The 19,893-nt window shown below is 44.1% G+C and overlaps 1 protein-coding gene across 1 annotated transcript in view; it reads left to right on the top strand.

Annotated features, from left to right (window-relative positions):
* The first annotated feature begins 855 nt into the window (after nucleotides 1-855).
* The window catches only part of gfra4b (GDNF family receptor alpha 4b), a 36,093-nt gene continuing 17,055 nt past the window's right edge, over nucleotides 856-19,893 (top strand). The window contains exon 1 of the mRNA XM_056600493.1: nucleotides 856-1,309. Within this exon, the coding sequence (XP_056456468.1) occupies nucleotides 1,267-1,309 (43 nt within the window). The 5' untranslated portion in view covers nucleotides 856-1,266. The remainder of the gene's footprint in view (nucleotides 1,310-19,893) is intronic.

Here is a 19,893-nt window from a genome sequence, read left to right as displayed (position 1 = left end):
CCAGCATGGATGACAGTTTTGTTATCTGCGTGGTGCCAGCTCCATCCGCCTCTGAACTCCACGATCCGTGCTGGGGAACATCCAAGAGGTTTGTTTGGTGCACTTACAAACAAACAAAAAAAAACCTGGTCGTGTGTTCTTAAAACGAAATGAATCCGAGATGGATCCTGCATCTTAAAAAGGACCAGATGCTACAAAGTGTGGATTGGTAACACAAAGGAAATCAATACGGGTCTCCGGAGCTAAAGCATCTGTACTCCAAGGCAACAGGGCCGTGCATTGGGAATGATTCTCGGGAATGGGAAGGCTCTCTCTACAGGCTGGGTGCTGTTTAATTTGATACATGGTGAAGGCTGACGTACCGATGTGCCTTGAGATTTGATGTATATTCATGAGTGCGCCAGTTCATCAGTAGGCCTGATACATGAACACACAAGTACTACTGAATTCAGGCAACTGCCTATATAACAAACTAATGCATACTTATAAAGTTAACATAATGAAAGAAATGCGGTCAAATCCTGGGCAATGGGATAATTGTATCTCTATAGAGAAGCGATATAAAAAGAGTTGTCCTCGCTATTGCAACACAATGGCCAATGTTCCATCTTCAAAACAAGGAAAATACATTCACAATTTAATTAGTCCCCAGATCACACCCCCTGAACAAATATATTCAGTTCCAAGGCTACGTTGCAGCAGACTCGTCTTCCTCGCTAGTGCGCCGTTTTGGGATTTATATTATTCTGACAGTCACCAAGAGCACTTTTCCCAGTAGGATGATTCACACGGAGCACGTGTGAACCCCCCCCCCCCCCCTCATCCTCTCTGCTCTGTGCTGACTCCCTTCTCACAGCGGCTCTCCCCCAGCAGCGCTGGTCGTCATACCAACATCGCACGTACTGGACTAGGAAGTGAACCGGCTTCGAGATCTCAGAATACACCGCACCGTGCGTACGGTGCATCGGAGGATGCCCGCGTACGAGAACTTTTCCAGCATCATAGCGCACGGCTCTCCATCGGCGCACACACCACGGACGGTCGTACTGGAAGAACTTCACTAAGAAGGAGAAGAGGAAGAAGAAGAAGTGGAATTGCGAATAAAGCTTCCCCGGAGTGTTTTTTTTCTTCATAGATAATTTCCAAATGATGATTTCCTCGCGTAAAGCAGGACCCGTTCCTGCTGTGTAGGCGAGGTGTGCAGAGGGTGGACTAAGAGGTGCTGGGTCTGCCAAGCTTAACAGAGATTCATCCTCTGGTGCAGACATGGAGCTCTGGGGAGTCTATCTTGTGCACTTTCTAACTTTGGGTAGGTGGCGAGTCCCTTCCTTCATCATGTAGAGTGCGTATGTCAGGGTGGAATGATGCGGTGAGATGTGTGCGTTTGGAACGTAAAGGTTGTTTAAGGGATTTGAAGTAACAAATATTTAGTAACATGAAACTTTCCGTCGCCATGTTCTTGTAGGACAATTTAATATATATATATATTTACTGTATGGTCAGGAAAGAGTTAAGAGCAATAAATGTAGATTCCCCCTAAAAGACATATCTAGGCCTACATATACTATAATACAAAAAAACATCTCACATTAAATATAGGATGATAACTACCACCAGTATTCGTGCATGTACCGCTATAATGAAAGAGTGATACGATTCTGCGCAAGTGCGTGTGTGTTTGTGAGAGTGTGTGAGTGTGTGTGTGTGTGTGTGTGTGTATGTGTGTGTGTGTGTGTGTGTGTGTGTGTGTGTGTGTGTGTGTGTGTGTGTGTGTGTGTGTGTGCGTGCGTGAGAGCGCATGTATGTGTGTGTGCGCGCGTGCGTGTGCGTGTACGTGGGCATGTGTGCGCGCGTGCGTGTGTGTGCGTGTGATCCATGAGGCGCAAGCTTTTACGCGTTTGGGTGCTTTGATGTATTGATGATGGTTCAATTAATGAATAGTGTCAATAATCTATGGCTAGTTCGAAGTTTATGCAAGTTTCTGTATGCCCGTGTTTATCATAAAAAAAAAATTATATTCTCAAAGGGGGTCGTGTATGTATGCCCCCTTTGAAAAATGTACATAGACCTCTGTCCTTTGCGTAACCACCCACGTAAAATCACATAGCCATGTAATTGGATGGAGTTGGAGTATCTTTTTCACACCAGCTACAGCAGAAAGCTTGAGATGTCGCTTTGCTCAAAGAGTTTACCCATCAAACCACTTGAACAGATGATGGTGAAATAAGAACAGCACAATAAGGCCTGAAGACAACAAACTTGCTTATATAGGCCTATATATATCAATCTATATCTATATCTATATATATCTATATCTATATATATATATATATATATATATATATATATATATATATATATATAAATATATATGGGCCTAAACACATATATAAGTAATACTCATACTGCATTACTTGCGCATGTTCATTGGGAATTCATTGGGTAGGCCTACCTCATTTCCCCTGCACTACTACACTATTGACTTTCTTCAGCCCAGCCTCAGACTGTGTTTAGCCATCTGCCTGGGACAATTAGCTGAGGCAGCCCACCGATAGATCAGCCACCACTGGCTCTTTGGGCGACTTGATGCATTTATATGGGCTGCTGAAGAGGTATAATGGCTTTGCATGGCTAGTGACTAGGGGTCATGCACACACACGTTAACGTACACACGTACACACACACACTCAAGCCTCGACGCGCAAACACACACAAACACACATACGCATACACATACGTGTGCACACACGCATACACACACACACACACACACACACACAAACACACACGTGCAACCACACACAAACACACGTACACACACACACACACACACACACACACACACACACACACACACACACACACACACACACACACACACACACACACACACACACACACACACAAACACACATAGAGATGAACACATGCTTGTTTGCTAGGAGACTGTCTCTATTTCTAATTTGTAAAGCAGGTCAAACTGCTTTTCTTCAGGTAGCTTTGTTTTGAGTTATAAGACATTTGGAGAATAGTAAGGATGTGTCCACTAGCAGACAAATGACGAGTCTACTTCAAGCAATATGAAGATTTGAAGCGTAATTGCCGAATTGCCACTGGGTCTCTAACAAACGAAAACATAAACAAATCGTTGGCACAAACCGGGGATGGAAAGTCCAAGCATTGATCTGATCTGACAGATGATCGTACGCGCTTCTCTTTGACAGATCCACACAGGAGTCTCACACCGTGATACAGAATGCTGGTCCTTATGCCATCGAACCCATCATTGTTTTAGCTCTGATTAGTTTGCACTGTTAACCGGTGGCGGGTCGTGGCAGCACTATAGCAGCACCGTGTATTCAGATCATTATCAACGCTGGTCCGACCGGTTCTCACTTCAGCGGCACTAGGTGATTGCATGAAATATTAATGGTTCATATTGAATGGGTAAGACATTATCTACATGGGTATTCAGACAGGTAACCTTGTAATTAAAGTCAATCACAACTGGTACACCAGACTTGTTTGCCAATCGGGAGCAATTGACCTGATTGATTGTAACACTTCTCTCCGGCGCACACCTTTTAATTAACCTCAGTCATATTACATACTGAATTTCACATTAATAATACCTGACACACATATGTGCATATATAGTGAGAGAAAACAGAGTTAAATAGCGCAAGCTCTAGAGAGAGAGAGAGAGAGAGAGAGAGAGAGAGAGAGAGAGAGAGAGAGAGAGAGAGAGAGAGAGAGAGAGTAGAAGAGAGTGTGAGAGAGAAAGGGAGAGAGAGAGAGAGAGAGAGAGAGAGAGAGAGAGAGAGAGAGAGAGAGAGAGAGAGAGAGAGAGAGAGAGAGAGAGGTAGACGAAGATATGGAGAGAGAGAGGGATAGAGACATGTACGCACACACACATAAGCACACACACAGAACCCAAACACACACACACACACACACACACACACACGCACACACACACACACACACACACACACACACACACACACACACACACACACACACACACACATACACACACACACACACACACACACACACACACACACACACACACACACACACACACACACACACACACACAGAGGTATTAACGGGCATCACCTGTTTTATTGCCTTGCCACTACTAACAGATTTGCAATGAATCTCATTTGAAACAGGGATTAACTCACAGACCTCTTTTGGAGAATGAAGTAAACTCGAAATCAAATTAAAACCACTCGGTTAATCTCTCAACCCGTGTCTCTTGTTGTTCTGCCAAGTATTAGGAATCGACTGGCATAGGTGGTCACCAAAGGCTAATGGCTCGCTGAAAATACCGAATCACTGCCTGATATCCTATTACCCTACTCCTAAACATGTAGTGTTCGTAGCTCTGGGCTGAGCAGGTCAAATGACGATGATGACTCTTACAGCCTGGCATCCTATCTTTCATCACTTGATAGCCACAGGAAATATAAGTAAGGAAGGAAGCGGAATGAGAGTGTTCCATTTGAGACGTATCAATAATTTGAAGTGACGCTCGCCCACAGATGTGGGTTGAAAGCTTCGAAGACTCTGCGGCGGTTTTCTACCGCCCTGGCTCACTTCTTAGAACCGTTGGAGAGAAAAAAAGGGCTCCATATTTAATTATTGAGATTTTAACTTTTTTTTTGCAGCTGAGATTTTGCTCGGGCATTTCCGTCTCGTGTCACTCAGGTGAAACATCTGACTCCCACCAGAAAGTCAGGTGGTAAGGCGCCGGCGGTAAAGTCAGATACAGCCTTGACTCTATGCGCCTGAACTAAAGTGACACATTTTATTGACTTTGAGGGAATGTTTGGTGAATAGTGTCAATGGTTTGAACGGGTAATTGATGTTGACTTCAAGAAATAATGCCAGCGAAAATACTCTGACCTTGTTATACAAACGTCTAACATCGACTCACTATACATACCCGGCTTGATTGTACTTTATGGTTATTTGTAATTTGACACTGGCTGTCAAGGCAGGCTTACTGCAATCTGCTCCAGTGGTCTGTTTTCCTGTGTTGCCCAGAATTACTCATGCTACCCCGCACTCAACATCAGGATTAGACAGCTGGGCCCAATCCCAATGTCCGGACTCACAGACTCTCGCGAAATTATTAAGGCTTTAGGGCTGCCCCAATGTCGAATTCCAAAGGGCATGAGGGTTTGAGCCAACACTTACCGAGCCCTTTCCGTGAGTCTGCATCAGTGCAGACTTCACCTAAGGGAATTACCCACAGGTCAAAGCGTTGTGACGTTTACCGCGGAGACCATAGGGAAATCCGGAAATTAGGAAGGTGAACAACAAGACGTTGTTAGTTACACTGGCCTTTTTTTAGTGAGCCGGATCATTTGGATCAGCTCACCAACCAGAGCCGGCTCTTTTGGCTCCCAAAGGGCAAGTGGGAAGCGCAAAGCGCAAGTAGCTTTGTGGGCGGTTCTACGGCGCTATCGCTATTTTACAGGCGGATAAATGACACTTGCGTCGCGGCGCAAGTGTCAAAAGGGTTGGTCTGAAGCAGCCTAGTTACCCGTAGGTGTGGTTTGGGCGTAACGTCCAACAAACCAATGAGAGTGCCAGCTCCCATCCCCTTTAAGAGCCATGAGCGCATTTGAATCGGACGAGTTGATATTTTGACAGCGCGTCTGCAGTCTCCGATGAGACAGATGCACATGAATTTCAAACTGCAAATGGCTCAGTTTATTGCCAAATAATATGGCCTAATTCACACATGGAACAAGGGGTTTTCTTCCACAACTTCAGAAATACTGAGTCCTCAAATAGATTTCGGCAAAGAAAACGTATATGATATAACATATGATATGCGGTAACTGTGGTTATATTTAATGATATACGCAATGCATTATAAACATTGTTTCTTATCAGTATTGTATGCTATTCTAATATGCATGTGTCCCCGCGGTAATAGACATTGCCATTGATTGTATTATGCGTTACGTGTTTAGTTTGCGTGTGTTTAAACAGAGCACACACGCGCGCCCGCATTCATTGATTCTTTTTAACACTCACTCGCGGTAAAACAATGTTTTTCACGATCAAATACTCATCAATCCTAAAAGTTATGGGCATATAGGCCTACACGATGTCAAGAAAATATGTGTTTGCTGTACGGTGTTTGCAGATGCATTGATTTAAAAGTAAAACTTATTACCGCTGCATCAGCTGTTGTTTCCCAAATAATTTACCAAGAATGTGCGGCTAGGTAGATGGGAGAAGCGAAGTGTATGCGCGAGGTGCACAAGCAATCCGTATGTATTGCATGCGCATGTATGCATGCGCCCTTAAAATAGCATCTGAACAACGCGCTACTGACTTTAAACCAGGTATTTCCTGGTCAGTAGCGCAATGGTATTCAGAAACGGCAAAATACCGTTTGCGCCAGAACACGCCTCCTCCTTCCGCCGAACCGCCCCTTGGGGTGCATGATCAATCCCTAATTTACCGGCGAGTGGCGGTGGTGGGAAAAGAACGCTCTGCGCCAGTTGTAAACTAGCAACGACACATGCGCCAGTGACTAAGTCACTTGCGCCGGACGGAAGATAGGGCCCCTTGAGTCCCTTAGTCCTCAAGGCTCACTTTGGGATTGGGCCATGTGACTGGGCTAAAAGAGTTAGCCTTGCCCTCCCAGCTAGCACTATCGTTAGCTGGGAGAGCAAAAACATTAAGACAGAGTGTATTTCAATGTTAAAAGGCACAACATTTAATTAAAATGCATGTCAATTCATGCATTTTGAATGCATCTTAAATGCTTTAGTACAACACTTGAGAATATACTTGAATAATCTTCTCCCCTTGGAAAGGAATTGAGTCAAATTGGGCTGCTCATCGGGCTCAAGTTGGAACATGCAATAATATGCAACTAGGAAAGTTCCTGCTTTGATTCGTTTTTGAGTCAATCACTCAACTCTGGCAGAATTTGATTGGGCAGAAATGTGTGCTAAAATACACGGTATGTTTCACTGATACATTGTGGTCTAGAAATCACATCTCTTTCCTGATTCTTACCTTTGTTTTACCATCGTGATGACAGAAATAAAGATTATATTTTTTCTTCTTGAAGATTCTTCTCCAAGATTCCTCTTCTTGAGTGGTAAAGCATGTTGTTAAATGGAGTGTGTCGTGGGACCTTATGCAAGAACCGTTATAGAAAGCAGGCTACTTCAGTTTGTTTACAGACAGCATGAAGATGATGAATTGTTAATTTGTCTTTTGCTTGCCCTTTTGACTTCATTCTTTGCCAGAGGGAGCTCTCTGTGTTATAGCTGAATGTTTTCACACACCTTAGCTTTGACACAGAGGATCAACAATTCTACTTAAAGTTGTGGGAAAAAAGATAATGGGAAGATTTGAAACTTTCATATAACTCTGCTCTCTATAATTGTTTCAATATATAAGAACAATAAGACAATTGGTAATGGTATACTTGCTCACAATTTCATTTAAAACTCGAGTGTACACACAGAAATAACAGTAAAATAGAAAATGCTTTTTATGCAATTCCATTCAGCACCATGGCCAATTCGGGGTCTGGTATTAAAAGCCTTGGTGGTTGTGATTGCGGAAAAACAATAAGGGACATACTGTATATCGTCTTCTGAAAGAAAACTGAACTGAAGCCGGTGGCTGGATATCTTGGTGTTGGAAGGCGCATTGACTCTTAAAAAAATGGATCAATCTTTCTGACACAGAGCTTAATATGGTTTTGCAATGGCAAATGTGGTTGGCTGAAAAAGAGGGGTAAGTAGGGTCCCATGGGGTGAGAGAGAGAGAGAGAGAGAGAGAGAGAGAGAGAGAGAGAGAGAGAGAGAGAGAGAGAGAGAGAGAGAGAGAGAGAGAGAGAGAGAGAGTGAGTGTGTGTGTGTGTGTGTGTGTGTGTGTGTGTATTTGTGCGTGTGCGTGTGCGTGTGCGTCTGTGTGTGTGTGTGTGTGTGTGCAATGTGTGCAATGTTTTTGCTTGCGTTTGTACGTGGAAGGGGAGTGTAATATGTGGAATAAAATTGTGAGTTGAGGCCTGGTCACACTATATATTATGTAAACAGCGAGAGCACATCGAGTGAGGCTGGATGGAGGGACGGCCGACTGCTCACTGTAGACACCTGGATGTGTGGCAGACTTTAATTGAAGGAAACATCTGTGATGGGTCAAGCTGATAACCCCTATAATTTCCTGCCGCCCACTGACCTCCTTTGTAGCTATACCTTCAAATCAGGTTTTCTTTATTCGAATGGAAAAGTTTGTGTAGCCTAGTTTCAGAAATACACAAGGAAGGCTGTCTGATGCTGTGTGGAGTGCAATGCTCCTGCAGTCATTCTTGAAACGGAATGGTCAATTAATTTGTACAGTTATGTATCACTGCGGTGAGATTAAACCCATTAGTGGGCATTACAGTATTATCATCTCCATTAAGTGGCCCAACCGACTGTGTTTGCTCCGTAATCGGTCGTTTCTTGTTGACATTTTCTGGCGAGGGGAAGCGGGGCAGACGCGAGATCACATGACCACAAAATTATAGGACACAGTTTGTTTTATCTGGCTCGATTTCAGAATGTAATCGTCGACCCTTTTCTCTGCAGATCTCAGACGGGTGCAGGCTGAGGATCTTAGAGGTACTATTATTTGCTAAAACCATTCAGGTATTTAGCAGCATCTGATCCACTTGTGCCTTCAGATTCACGCTTTGCTCAAGAAGTTTGTCTCCCTGCCTCAGGGCAGGGAGACAAACGCAGTACTTTTCGTCTTGGCCTCCAATACCCCCGCCACGGCACTGCACCTCCAGCTCCCTTCCCGCCATTTGAGATACATCACACTTAGTGAAAAAGCATTTTCAATTGTCAATTGTCAGCTCCCTACCTGAGGACCAAAGCATTAAAGCACGGCCATGGATTCAGAGCTGAACCGTACCAGTCGGCGATGATTCGAGTGGGACCCCTAGTTGCTTTGCGCAGTGTCTTCTCTATTAAAAGACCAAGACGTGGTAGAGTGTACGGTGTGGAGACTAAGCGTGCCCCCCTCTCCCCCCCCCCCCCCCCCCCCCAGGCCCCTGCAGAGCCTCATTAGCTGGGAGTTGGTGTTTATATGCTGAGAGAAAGCTTGTCGCTGACAGGCAGCCACGGCCCCTTGGTGACAACATTTCAGAACCGAGGGCCTAAGCTCTGCTTCCGTCCCTCTCGCGCTGCCCAAACGCCTTTCTGGGACACTTTAAAGTCTATTCAGGGTTCAGAGTAGAAGTCGCCATCCAGATTGATGGAGGAGGAGCTTAAATGGGAGCGGATGACAAAGGTCCAACAAAGTGTTTTTACCGAGATTATTGGTTTCTTTCTTGTTTCGCCTGAGTCTGTTTAATGTCTGAAAGTCCAAAGAACACTTAATCTCAGGACTTCTAAAGGCTTGGTTTGGGCTTTTAAACTCGCTGCTAGATCTCAGATGGGATTCACGCAAATTATTATGTGCTTTCATATCATATCTTATTTAATGTGAATAAACTTGATTGCGCTACATATATTATGTTTTATCAAGTTATGCTGTAGAATAACTGTGATCACCAAAGAAATGTTAATGTATTGTTGTCGTCGCCCTCACATATTTTGCATATGACCAACGAAACTCGAACTTGAACTTGATCTTTTCCAGTCCGTCGTGTGGGGAATAAATATTTCCATAGCGCATACGGCCGGACAATATGGCAAGGAGACATTTGAACTTACCTGACTGTGTGTTTTTTCTCTCCTGCGGACGACTTCGCCCACAGCTGTGACATTAGACCTTAGTCAGTCTGTGACAGTCGGAGAACGCTCTGACTGCAGCAGACCTTGGTACATCCTGTGCACTAATCCTTTTGTAATGGTGAGGCTTCCACACGCTCTCTCCCTGTGTAAACATTGTCCACTCTCTCCTCCTGCTCCTCCTACTTCTCTTTTCCGTACATTTTTAACATCATATCTGATATGCTTTCTTTATTCTTAGCGTAATATTTCCATACTCTTTCTGATCCGTATCCTATTTTGATGTTATCCGAAACTTTGTTGACGTCGATTCAATGAAACTACATGAATGGGAACATACAAAATATTAAGGACAAACAATAATATTATTTATTCTATGTTCATTTTATTAACCTCCCTCAAAATGCCATGAATAGGAACCATCTTCGCGACAGATTACATTACAATACATTACACAACTTAATTTACGGGATCCTTTAATCCAAAGAGACTTACAATTAGATCAGTCCCTCATGGAAAGCTCACGATACTGCCAATCTCATTAAGCCCTATTTCCCAAAGCTCTGGCCAAAAACCCTTGTGTTGTGTGTGTTACGAGGAAGCTCTTCATCAGAATCGACAAATGTAACATTTATCCCGGTTCTGCTGCAGAGACGGATCTGTTTCTCCTCAGTCCCGATGCGTCGCCCGTGTCGTTGTTTTATATAGTGCCGCAAAATGTGACAAACGTGATGAATGTAATGAGCCAAAAAATTAAGGAAAATTTGCAAACAAATTGAAGTGATCAGGGCGCCAGGCAACACAATAACACGGCGGCCATGATGGATGCAGCTGTCTCGTATCGTTGTGGTCACATCACCGTTCCCATAACAATCACGAGGTGCTAACCGACTTAATAGATGTGTTTTATATCGAGTCGGGATGGCTGAATTAAATCCTGTGTAACTATTATTTTATTGAACATAAATAGAGTCTATTTATTACCCAGGGCGATGTCGGTGTTTATTTAAACATGGAGGCGAATGAGTGTAGGCTGGGTGTAATAGTTTTTGGCTCAGTATTCCAAGGCTGCACGATGCCTGTAAACAAGTCAAGTGTTGGCACCAAACGGTTTCTCATCCAAATGAATTCATCTCTTGTTCGCAGCCACAAGGAGCCCTTAGCCTAATCAAATCAATGGAATCTAATGGGTGACCTCATTGTTGTTTCTAATAAAATGAAAAGACAGTTTATTCCTGTTTGCGGGTTACTGAATTAGATCTCCGTCTGAGGCAGGGAACCTGAGCTCTCTCGTGTCTCATGCGTGCGACGGATCACGTTCCGGAAACGGATCGAAGGCAGAGAGAGTCCGACCTGACAGTAATCCACTGACCCTGATGGCCGTGTGTCCAGAAGAGGAAGCGTCGGATAGCGTCTCTCATTCATTAGAAAGGGGGAGGTGGACAATAGTAGTCGGTAGTAGTGATGTAGTGGTAACACAAGCACCCTTGGGTGGTGGTTACACTCGACGTCAGTGGTTACACGCGACGTCAGTGGTTACGCACACACACCATCAGTGGTTACACACACACACACACACAAACACACACACGCCATCACTGGTTACAAACATACCCCAGGGGGTACATCAACAGCTGGTTCCAGGGGGTACGTTTATAGATGTTCACTTAAAAAATGTAACACATGGTGACATAGTAAATAGTTACATCACGTATCTATATATCTTCATACAGCTTTACATATATTATGCCGCTGGTCAAAAAATCGACGGCTAGAAACAAAGGAATCCAATTAGGCCGTTGCAGACAATCCTATTAGATTTGATTTCTTGAACAACTCTGTTTACTCCGGTAGTCATTCCGTACTAAAACCTCCTTCAGAATAATAGGATATTAGAGAGAGAGAGAGAGAGAGAGAGAGAGAGAGAGAGAGAGAGAGAGAGAGAGAGAGAGAGAGAGAGAGAGAGAGAGAGAGAGAGAGAGAGTGGGAGAGAGAGTGGGAGAGAGAGAGAGAGAGAGAGAGAGAGAGAGAGAGAGAGTGGGAGAGAGAGAGAGAGAGAGAGAGAGAGAGAGAGAGAGAGAGAGAGAGAGAGAGAGAGAGAGAGAGAGAGAGAGTGGGAGAGAGAGAGAGAGAGAGAGAGAGAGAGAGAGAGAGTGGGAGTGAGTAGAAGAGAGTGTGAGAGAGAAAGGGAGAGAGAGAGAGAGAGAGAGAGAGAGAGACACTATGCATCATCCACCCCCCTCCCCCCATTTTTCAACCGATTAGTCGTGGGGGGGTTATGTTCTGCGGTGGATAACCTTGCGAAGCAGCGACGACAAAGGTTGAAGCGGGCTCTGCTTGGGCTCCTCGGTGTTCCAGAGAAGGGAAACACACCATTACCAGGGCAGCAGACGGGAACGGGCTGGAGGGCGCCTGTCTCTGTAAGCGGCCGTGGATTTACAACATCTGCTCGGCCCGCCAGAGGATGCCACCTTGCGCACGCCGTCATGTGATTCATGGTGTGTGAGGAGCGAGAGCACCAAACTGGGATTTAGGGAAGAACCACACACACACGCAGATACACGCACGTGCGCACGCACACATGGAAGCAGACGCACACGCACGCACATGCACACACACGCACATGTGTACACACACGCACAAACACATGCAAGCAGGCACGAACGCACACGCGCAAACACACACATTCTCATAAACACACACACACACGGGTAGATTCATAGTGCTTGGTGTTTTCCAAAATTTCGGATATTAAGCCACGTTTAGCCTAATATCGTTGTATGCAATTAACACATTTAAAAATGTAGGTAATGATAATACGTTTATTTTCTATAGCGCATTTCTCACACTCAAGGTCGCTTCACAGATTCATGAGAGAGATCCAAAAATGATTGTATGGAGAAGGTGGCGGGAGTGTATTCTGGTGTTTTACAAACAACAGGGGGATAATTATGAATCCAGGTCTGGATTATAACCTCACTCTAAGTGGTTCCAATATCTATTCGACAGACATTATTAATGTCAGGAACCCGTAGTCGTGACTTAATATTAATACTATGATTTTAATAATAACATCACCTAGCGATGTTGCGTAGCAACCAGGAGAGAAGTCTGTACATTTTTTAATCAACGGTATAATTTGTTTAATTCTTACTGTGCACAAAATGATTCCATAATTAAAGCGTTGGGTTATGCAATTAGACCTTCATAGCTCAGCTGATATCCCAAATTCTAATAATCAAAGACCTGAAATTGCTGTTGCCTGTCTATGGTATTTCATAGTATAGTCAATAGCAACCTTACAGCAACCCACATATTGGAATAGTTATTGTTAGAATCACATAAAAGCTGCTGAAGACACAATACACTGGCTTCTTCACCCTTCAATGTACACCCTTTTGTAAGGCAACACCTGCATTATTATATATTAGAAAAAAATGACCTCTTCATATCACAATATACAAGGTCACAAATCACCACCTTCTGCCAGAAGGAGATGCTGTTCTGGATGACTCTTGACTTTCCTACGGCCACACAGAACTTATTTGGCCGACTCTTATTTGACCCAGAAATACCTGGTGTTCCTCAGTGACTGACGTCCAGGAACGGCCTTAAACTGGTTTCTCAAGGTTTACTTGAGCCCTGCAAACTCCTCTAAACTTCTCTTTGTATCACTTTATAATTGGTCCAGGGGAAGGATGGAGAGGAGACTAGTTTGTCAGAGGCCCTGTCAAAAAAGTTCTGGGTTATTAATACTTAATGTCTGCGGCTCGCACACCCCTGTATGCATCCTTAAGCAAGACAGAAAGCCCCCCCCCCCCCCGCTCCCTGGACCACTCTCTATAGAAATGTATCCTAAATAGAAACAACACTATGTTTCTTTCTTGGCTTTATCTCGTCTCACATGGTCTACAATGATGCTCTTTCTCTCTCGTGTTTCTACCTGGCGTCTCTAGAACGGATCATCAGAGAGCCTCTGTATAAGGATAACAATGCATTTAGGATCCTGGAGTGTGAGGGAAGAGAACACAGCATAGAAGTCCAAAAACCCTCAAACTTTTAATGTCTAGCCCTGCAGCTGCCCCAGGGAGCTCTGCTCTTCAACGCCAGACTGTAAATACAGAGTGTGGAGATCTTCTGGTCTGGGAGAGTGTGAGCTGGGTGAACCACAGGCAACCCGCTTCCAAAAAAACACAAGAGAAATGGGTTTCGGTGGCAGGGGTTGTTAAATTCTCGCTTTCTGGAAAATGCAATATATTTCCTAATAAGTAACAAAGAAAAGCACTGAGAAACTTTATTGTGGATTATAACGTTTTGCTGAAACATCCAATTTATGTGCACACAAAAGGTGATTTGAAGGTGTTTAAAATGGTGTGAGGCTCATGTGTTTTCATGAAAACTAACCGTAAATAAATGTCCAAGTTACGCCTTTTCTGCTTTTGTTCTTCTTCCCAACTTTCCTCCATTACTTTATTTTGGTTCTGATCCAATGCCCTTCAGTCCACATGGTCCGCATCAAAATGGTACTTAGCATTTTAAATCGCACTCCTGCCCAGGGAAAAGGAGAGGAGTAGAGGAGAGAGAGTGAGAGAGAGAGAGAGAGAGAGAGAGAGAGAGAGAGAGAGAGAGAGAGAGAGAGAGAGAGAGAGAGAGAGAGAGAGAGAAAGGAGAGAGAGAGAGAGAGAGAGAGAGAGAGAGAGAGAGAGAGAGAGAGAGAGAGAGAGAGAGAGAGAGAGAGAGAGAGAGAAAGGAGACAGGGTCGGATTCAGACAGACAGAGGAAAAGAGAGACGATAGAGTGAGCTAGAGAGAGAGAGGTTTACAAGGCTTACGGTGCAAGCTGCTATGAGAGCATCACCTGTGCTTTTCTGTACATGCCCTTTGAAACCTGAAAAAGTAGCACATGGCAGGGAACGGGACCACATATGGTGAACTTGTTTTCAGTGGAAGGTCACTTATCCGCTTTACGGGCTTTGCCTCGCCTCAAGGCCAAGAGACCTGAGTGAACTCCAGTCTGTGATTAAACACTATACATGACTGCTGCAGGAGAGATTATTGTTGGGCACACTACATAATAAATGTAATGGCGCATTTCCACCGGAGGGTGCGGTTGGCTTCGCAAAGGTGCGGCACGGTTCGCGTTTCCCCCGCCAAAAGTGGGCGTGACCTGGACTGAGCCGTACTGAGCCGCGCTCGTTTCGCACTCCTCTCCAGTACTCCTCTGTTGGGGTACTGAGACACCTGAAAGGGTGCCGGCAAGTTCGAGCTACACACGCCCTTCGTTGATTAGTCGACAGAATCATCACTTACGGGCGACATGGGGATAAAAACAAGTAACCGGAAGGTATTAAAGGTATTATTCTGGAAAATGGGCATGTCGCGCAAAATTGTATCTTGGGCGAACAAGGAGGTGGAGACGTTCCGAAACTGTTGCTGGACAACTTCCATGGCAGCTTTTGGTTTAATGTGTCACGTTCCTCTTTTCCATTGTTTTTATTGAGCAGGCTACACTGTGTCGCGTTTCTATGATGTCACGATGTTTAGGCAGCTGCCGCGGCGATCGACATTTGGCCTACCATAAAGGGTACTGTCAGTGGTGGAAACGCAACCTCAGAACTGAGCTGGGAAATATTGCCCTACCGGACTGAGGCGAACTGAACCGAACCGCACCACACAGACTAACAGCTCTGGAGAAAACGTGTTTTTTAGAAAATGTGTTTTGGGCTAAGAGTTTAAGGAAGGAGTGGGCGTGTTATCCCCATGGCTACGACCCATTTTGGATAATGTTTTAGAAGAGTGGAGTGTTTTAATGAGAAATGTTTTGTATGAAATGTACCCCACACTGTGGCGTTATACTGAGTATCCAAGAAGCTTCACTCTCTTAGACGCGGACACCAAAAGCAACCGCTGGCCAAGAGCTCCACACATCTTCTCACACACACGCACACGCACACGCACACGCACACACACACACACACACACACACACAAACACACACACACACACACACACACACACACACACACACACACACACACACACACACACACACACACACACACACACACCCTCGCATTAAACGTGTTCTAGAAGCTTAACCCTCTCTTGGACCTGGACATCCACCTTTGCACATCCACCTTTGATGGTAAAATAGTGCAGTGAATGGCAGAATTTACATTTTGCATAAATAACCAAACACAATTTGTTCAATAAAATCCAACAAATAGCCTCATTACTGGACACTTGTGATGCTACCAGATGCTGTCGTAAACTGCCTCATTGTTTTGGAAGCACCTGCTGGCACGTTACACAATACAGGCCAGTGCATCCCTCCGTTGTCATTGGAAGGGAGGGTGGGGAGGGGGGGGTTCAGTTGGCTGCAATCGGCAACCCCCCCCGTTAGTGGTCACCTCAATCCTTCAAAGTGGGCTTTAAAGGTCACTATACACAACATATCGAATAGATAAGTTAGAATATACACGATAGCTCTAAAATGCTCAGGTCAAATCGAATGTTCTTTAAACTTGGTTTGATTTATAAATGCCATTATTTGCCGGCAAAAACTTTTACCAGCCAGAAGTGGCCCTTCCCTTCGCTGTTTGGTACAGCTTTGGCGTCTTTGGAGTTCAGGGACGAAGGAAAGGACAGAGAGATTTGATTACCATACAAATTGGACTATTGTGTGGGATGGAATCGAACCATCTAGCACAACTGGTGTCTGAATAAAAAAAAAAAAGAAAGCTGAGTCCAACCTGAAACACAGAATGGGTTGTTTATCAGTTTGAGCCAAAAGGACCCATATGCCCCACAAATACACGTCGCCTACTCTTTCCCCAAGAAGAAGAAGAAATTTCATCGCTCGAAAGTCTAGCTTTTTATTGAAAGAATATCATCAAATAACGCAACATCTCACAGGAAGGCATTGATTCAAACGCAGCCTGTGTGGTTTCAGGGGTAGCAGTGTCGATAGAAAACGATAGAAAACATTACATTAACTCACAAATCTTTATGTAGTTATGTTATTTTATTAAAAATTAATAGTTATTAACAACATTTCTGCTTAATCATCTCTGCAATCACTTCGAGCTCAATCAGTTATTGATGTCATTGATTCATGTATACGTAGAACCGGGGCTTGATGTTGTTTTGATCACGGATTTCTTGTTGTGGCTGTTGCTCTCGCACGTTCCAACTTCTCAGACCGGGCTCCAGGATGTTCCCAGAAGCCCAGGGGGCTCACGTTTGGGCAGCTAAGACAGGAGATTTAGCAGGGCTGTCAAACCCAGCCCACTGTGACACTGCTTCTACCTATACCCGCAGCCAGCTATGATGTGACCGAGGTCTGGACCTCTGTTGATTTGTTTCAAACCTATATGCAACTGTATACAAAATCAGTTGGAAGCAATTGTAAAGAAAAGTCAGTTGTAATCAATCGGTTGAGGACTTCTCCGAGAACCCCTCCGAGACCTCCCCCCCATATTTTTCCAACCCTGGCTTCTACCTATTGTGTCATTCATCATTAACAAAAAACAAACGAAAAAAGGAAACTACTGACTGATTCCAAAGGCTCCCAAGCATGAAACATCCTCTCAATGTTGCCATTGTCAAATAAGAGTAGAATTGGACTAGAATTAAACTACTAGTCAACTCATAGGCTGAGGTTTGGCTTTGCATCATGGTGGTTGATTTGCCGACCAAACCTTGACATTTCTGGAGGGCAGAGGGTTTGACGCCGTCTAGGAGGATGCTGTTCCCCCCCCCCCCCCCCCAAAAAAGGGTTAGTTTCCCTTGAACTTTAACCACACCAATGGATTCTCACGATATATCTGGACAAGCTACCTGGAGACATGGTGAGGGTCATCCAGGCTCTCCCTGCTGACGCTGTACCCCCAGATGTAGTCTTGAGATGGCTGATGGACGTCCCTGACATAACCCAGTGGATTCATCCAGAGCCATTCTTACTATACAGAAGCAAATCGTTTTTTATCTATAACGTTTTTCTTATCCTAATGAAAAACAAAAGCTATCTCAGAAAATGTAATTTATCTTTTAGATTGAAAATGCATATAAAAATAGCTCACATTAAACTTTTAGTCAGCCATGCATATCCCCACTAGTGCATGCAAGGCATTCGGCTAGAATTTATTCCTTCCTCTTTCCCTACTGTAATGTGTTGTCAAGCAGTATAGCACTATTTTTTTCTACTCCTTAAGCCTCTGTGGTGTTCTCATTCCCCAGTAGATCAGCAATGTTAGAAAAAAAACAAGAGAAAGTGGCCTCAAAGTCTAACTCTCTAAAGTAAGTTTATACATATTGATAGATGGATAAATAACAAAGGCGTTGTGTGAAGAGAAGCCACTTGTAAGATTACCTTTCATGTCCCTGTTTGACATGAAAATGTCTAGAATACCATTCATAGCACAAATTATTTAGGAGATTCCTATGGTTTATTGGAAGTGAGTGCAAACTGGGAGGTGTTGCGAATTTGGAATGTCATGTTTTGTTTTTTTCTCAATTCGAAATTAATTATATATTATTAATGATACAATACGATCCGTGCTATATCTCAACAAGTTCAACAATTAAATGAGTTTCAAATGTGACAACAAGGTTGTTAAAAAAATATTCTGTCCATATTTATTCCCTTATTGAAATATTTCACCAAACTTTCTCAAGTGTCACAGCGCTTTTCACTTAAAATGTTTCATTTAAACCCATCATCTGGCAACTACTCAAAGTCTTTTTGGGCGCTGCTACACAAATGCAGTGATTTAAAAGATGAATTAAGAGTAACCTGTATATGACATCCACTTTCATGCTCAACCCCTGTGTCTTACACCTTGAATATTAACATCAGTCTCTAGCCATGGCTCAATCACACCACAGGAGGATCTCAGATCCAGGCAGTTTTCTGCCTCCCCGTTTGATGCCAGGAGGCTTATTGGGCTTGATGCACCTTTGAAGCAATTGAAACTGGACGACTGGATGGTGTACTCGCAGTGTGAGAGAGAGAGGAGGAGGAGGAGGAGGTATGAGTTGCCTCAACCTTTGTTCGAGTTGTTTGCTTCAATTCGACTTTTATCACGCGATCACGCCAGGGGGAGCGGTGTTAAACATCTGAAGTCCGGTGTCAGGTTCTGTTACTGGCCAAGGCCAGTGCAGGCTCAATGACCTCCTCTCCACCTCCGCCATGGACACGACTCCTGGGAAGTATGACGACGTGCGCCAATCTGGCAGATCACTCAATTGAGCATTTTAGTTTCAGTTAGAAAGCCAAGTTTAAGACCAAGGCCTTCTTTTAAGTACTGCCACCCGGCACCCAGCTTTTGTTCAGCCCTGGATGGTGTCTCCAATCGTTTTTTAGTAGTGTCTTTAGAGCGATCGAAATCTAGGTTTCTTCTGAAGAAGACCCACTTACACCTCAGCATTGTGTCGGGATTGTGAGTTGAGTTTTGGCGATTTTTCCGACAGCTTGTCCGATGTGCCGTGTCTAAGATGTGTGTGTTACGACCACTAACAATGTTGGCTCTGATTGGCTCACAGATGGTGTTTATTTCAGTACTTTGATCGGGTTGTTTAGTCGGCGTGTGAGGGGGGGCTTCCAAGTTTTTCCAATTATGCTGTTAAATGGAGACACAAAATCAACATGTGATTTAAAACAATGGCGTTTACAGCAGAAAAAAAGACTTCATTATTTAATTAGCTCACAAAACAAGCTTTGCTAACAAGACATCGACTGGAGATTGTCTCACATCAATTACGGCAGATTGCTACATAGCCCCATAAAAATCTAACAACGTGTCAAATACATCATCGAATATTTGCAGCCAGACATTTTCATGACGCATTCATGGAAATTGTCACCTTTGGACACCTTTTGGGATCAGAAGGCGAATTAAAGTGGAGACAATTAACTTAAAGGGGTTTATTTCAATATGCATAACCGTCATCCAGTCTCCACCTCGTTCCTTGAACTCAGCTTACCGCATGTGTCACTCCCAGGGCAACATGTTTAGAGTAATGTGTGGGGGAAAGGGAGAGGGAGAGGGGGGTGGAGAGAGAGAATGAGAGAGAGGCGGATAGAAAGAGAAAGAGAGGGGTGTAATGGGGGCAAGGGGCGAAGA

The sequence above is a fragment of the Gadus chalcogrammus genome, chromosome 10, assembly GCF_026213295.1.
Source record: "Gadus chalcogrammus isolate NIFS_2021 chromosome 10, NIFS_Gcha_1.0, whole genome shotgun sequence".
Taxonomy (NCBI): Eukaryota; Metazoa; Chordata; class Actinopteri; order Gadiformes; family Gadidae; genus Gadus; species Gadus chalcogrammus.
The sequence above is the reverse complement of the archived record's forward strand: the minus strand, read 5'-3'. Positions and strand labels throughout refer to the sequence as shown.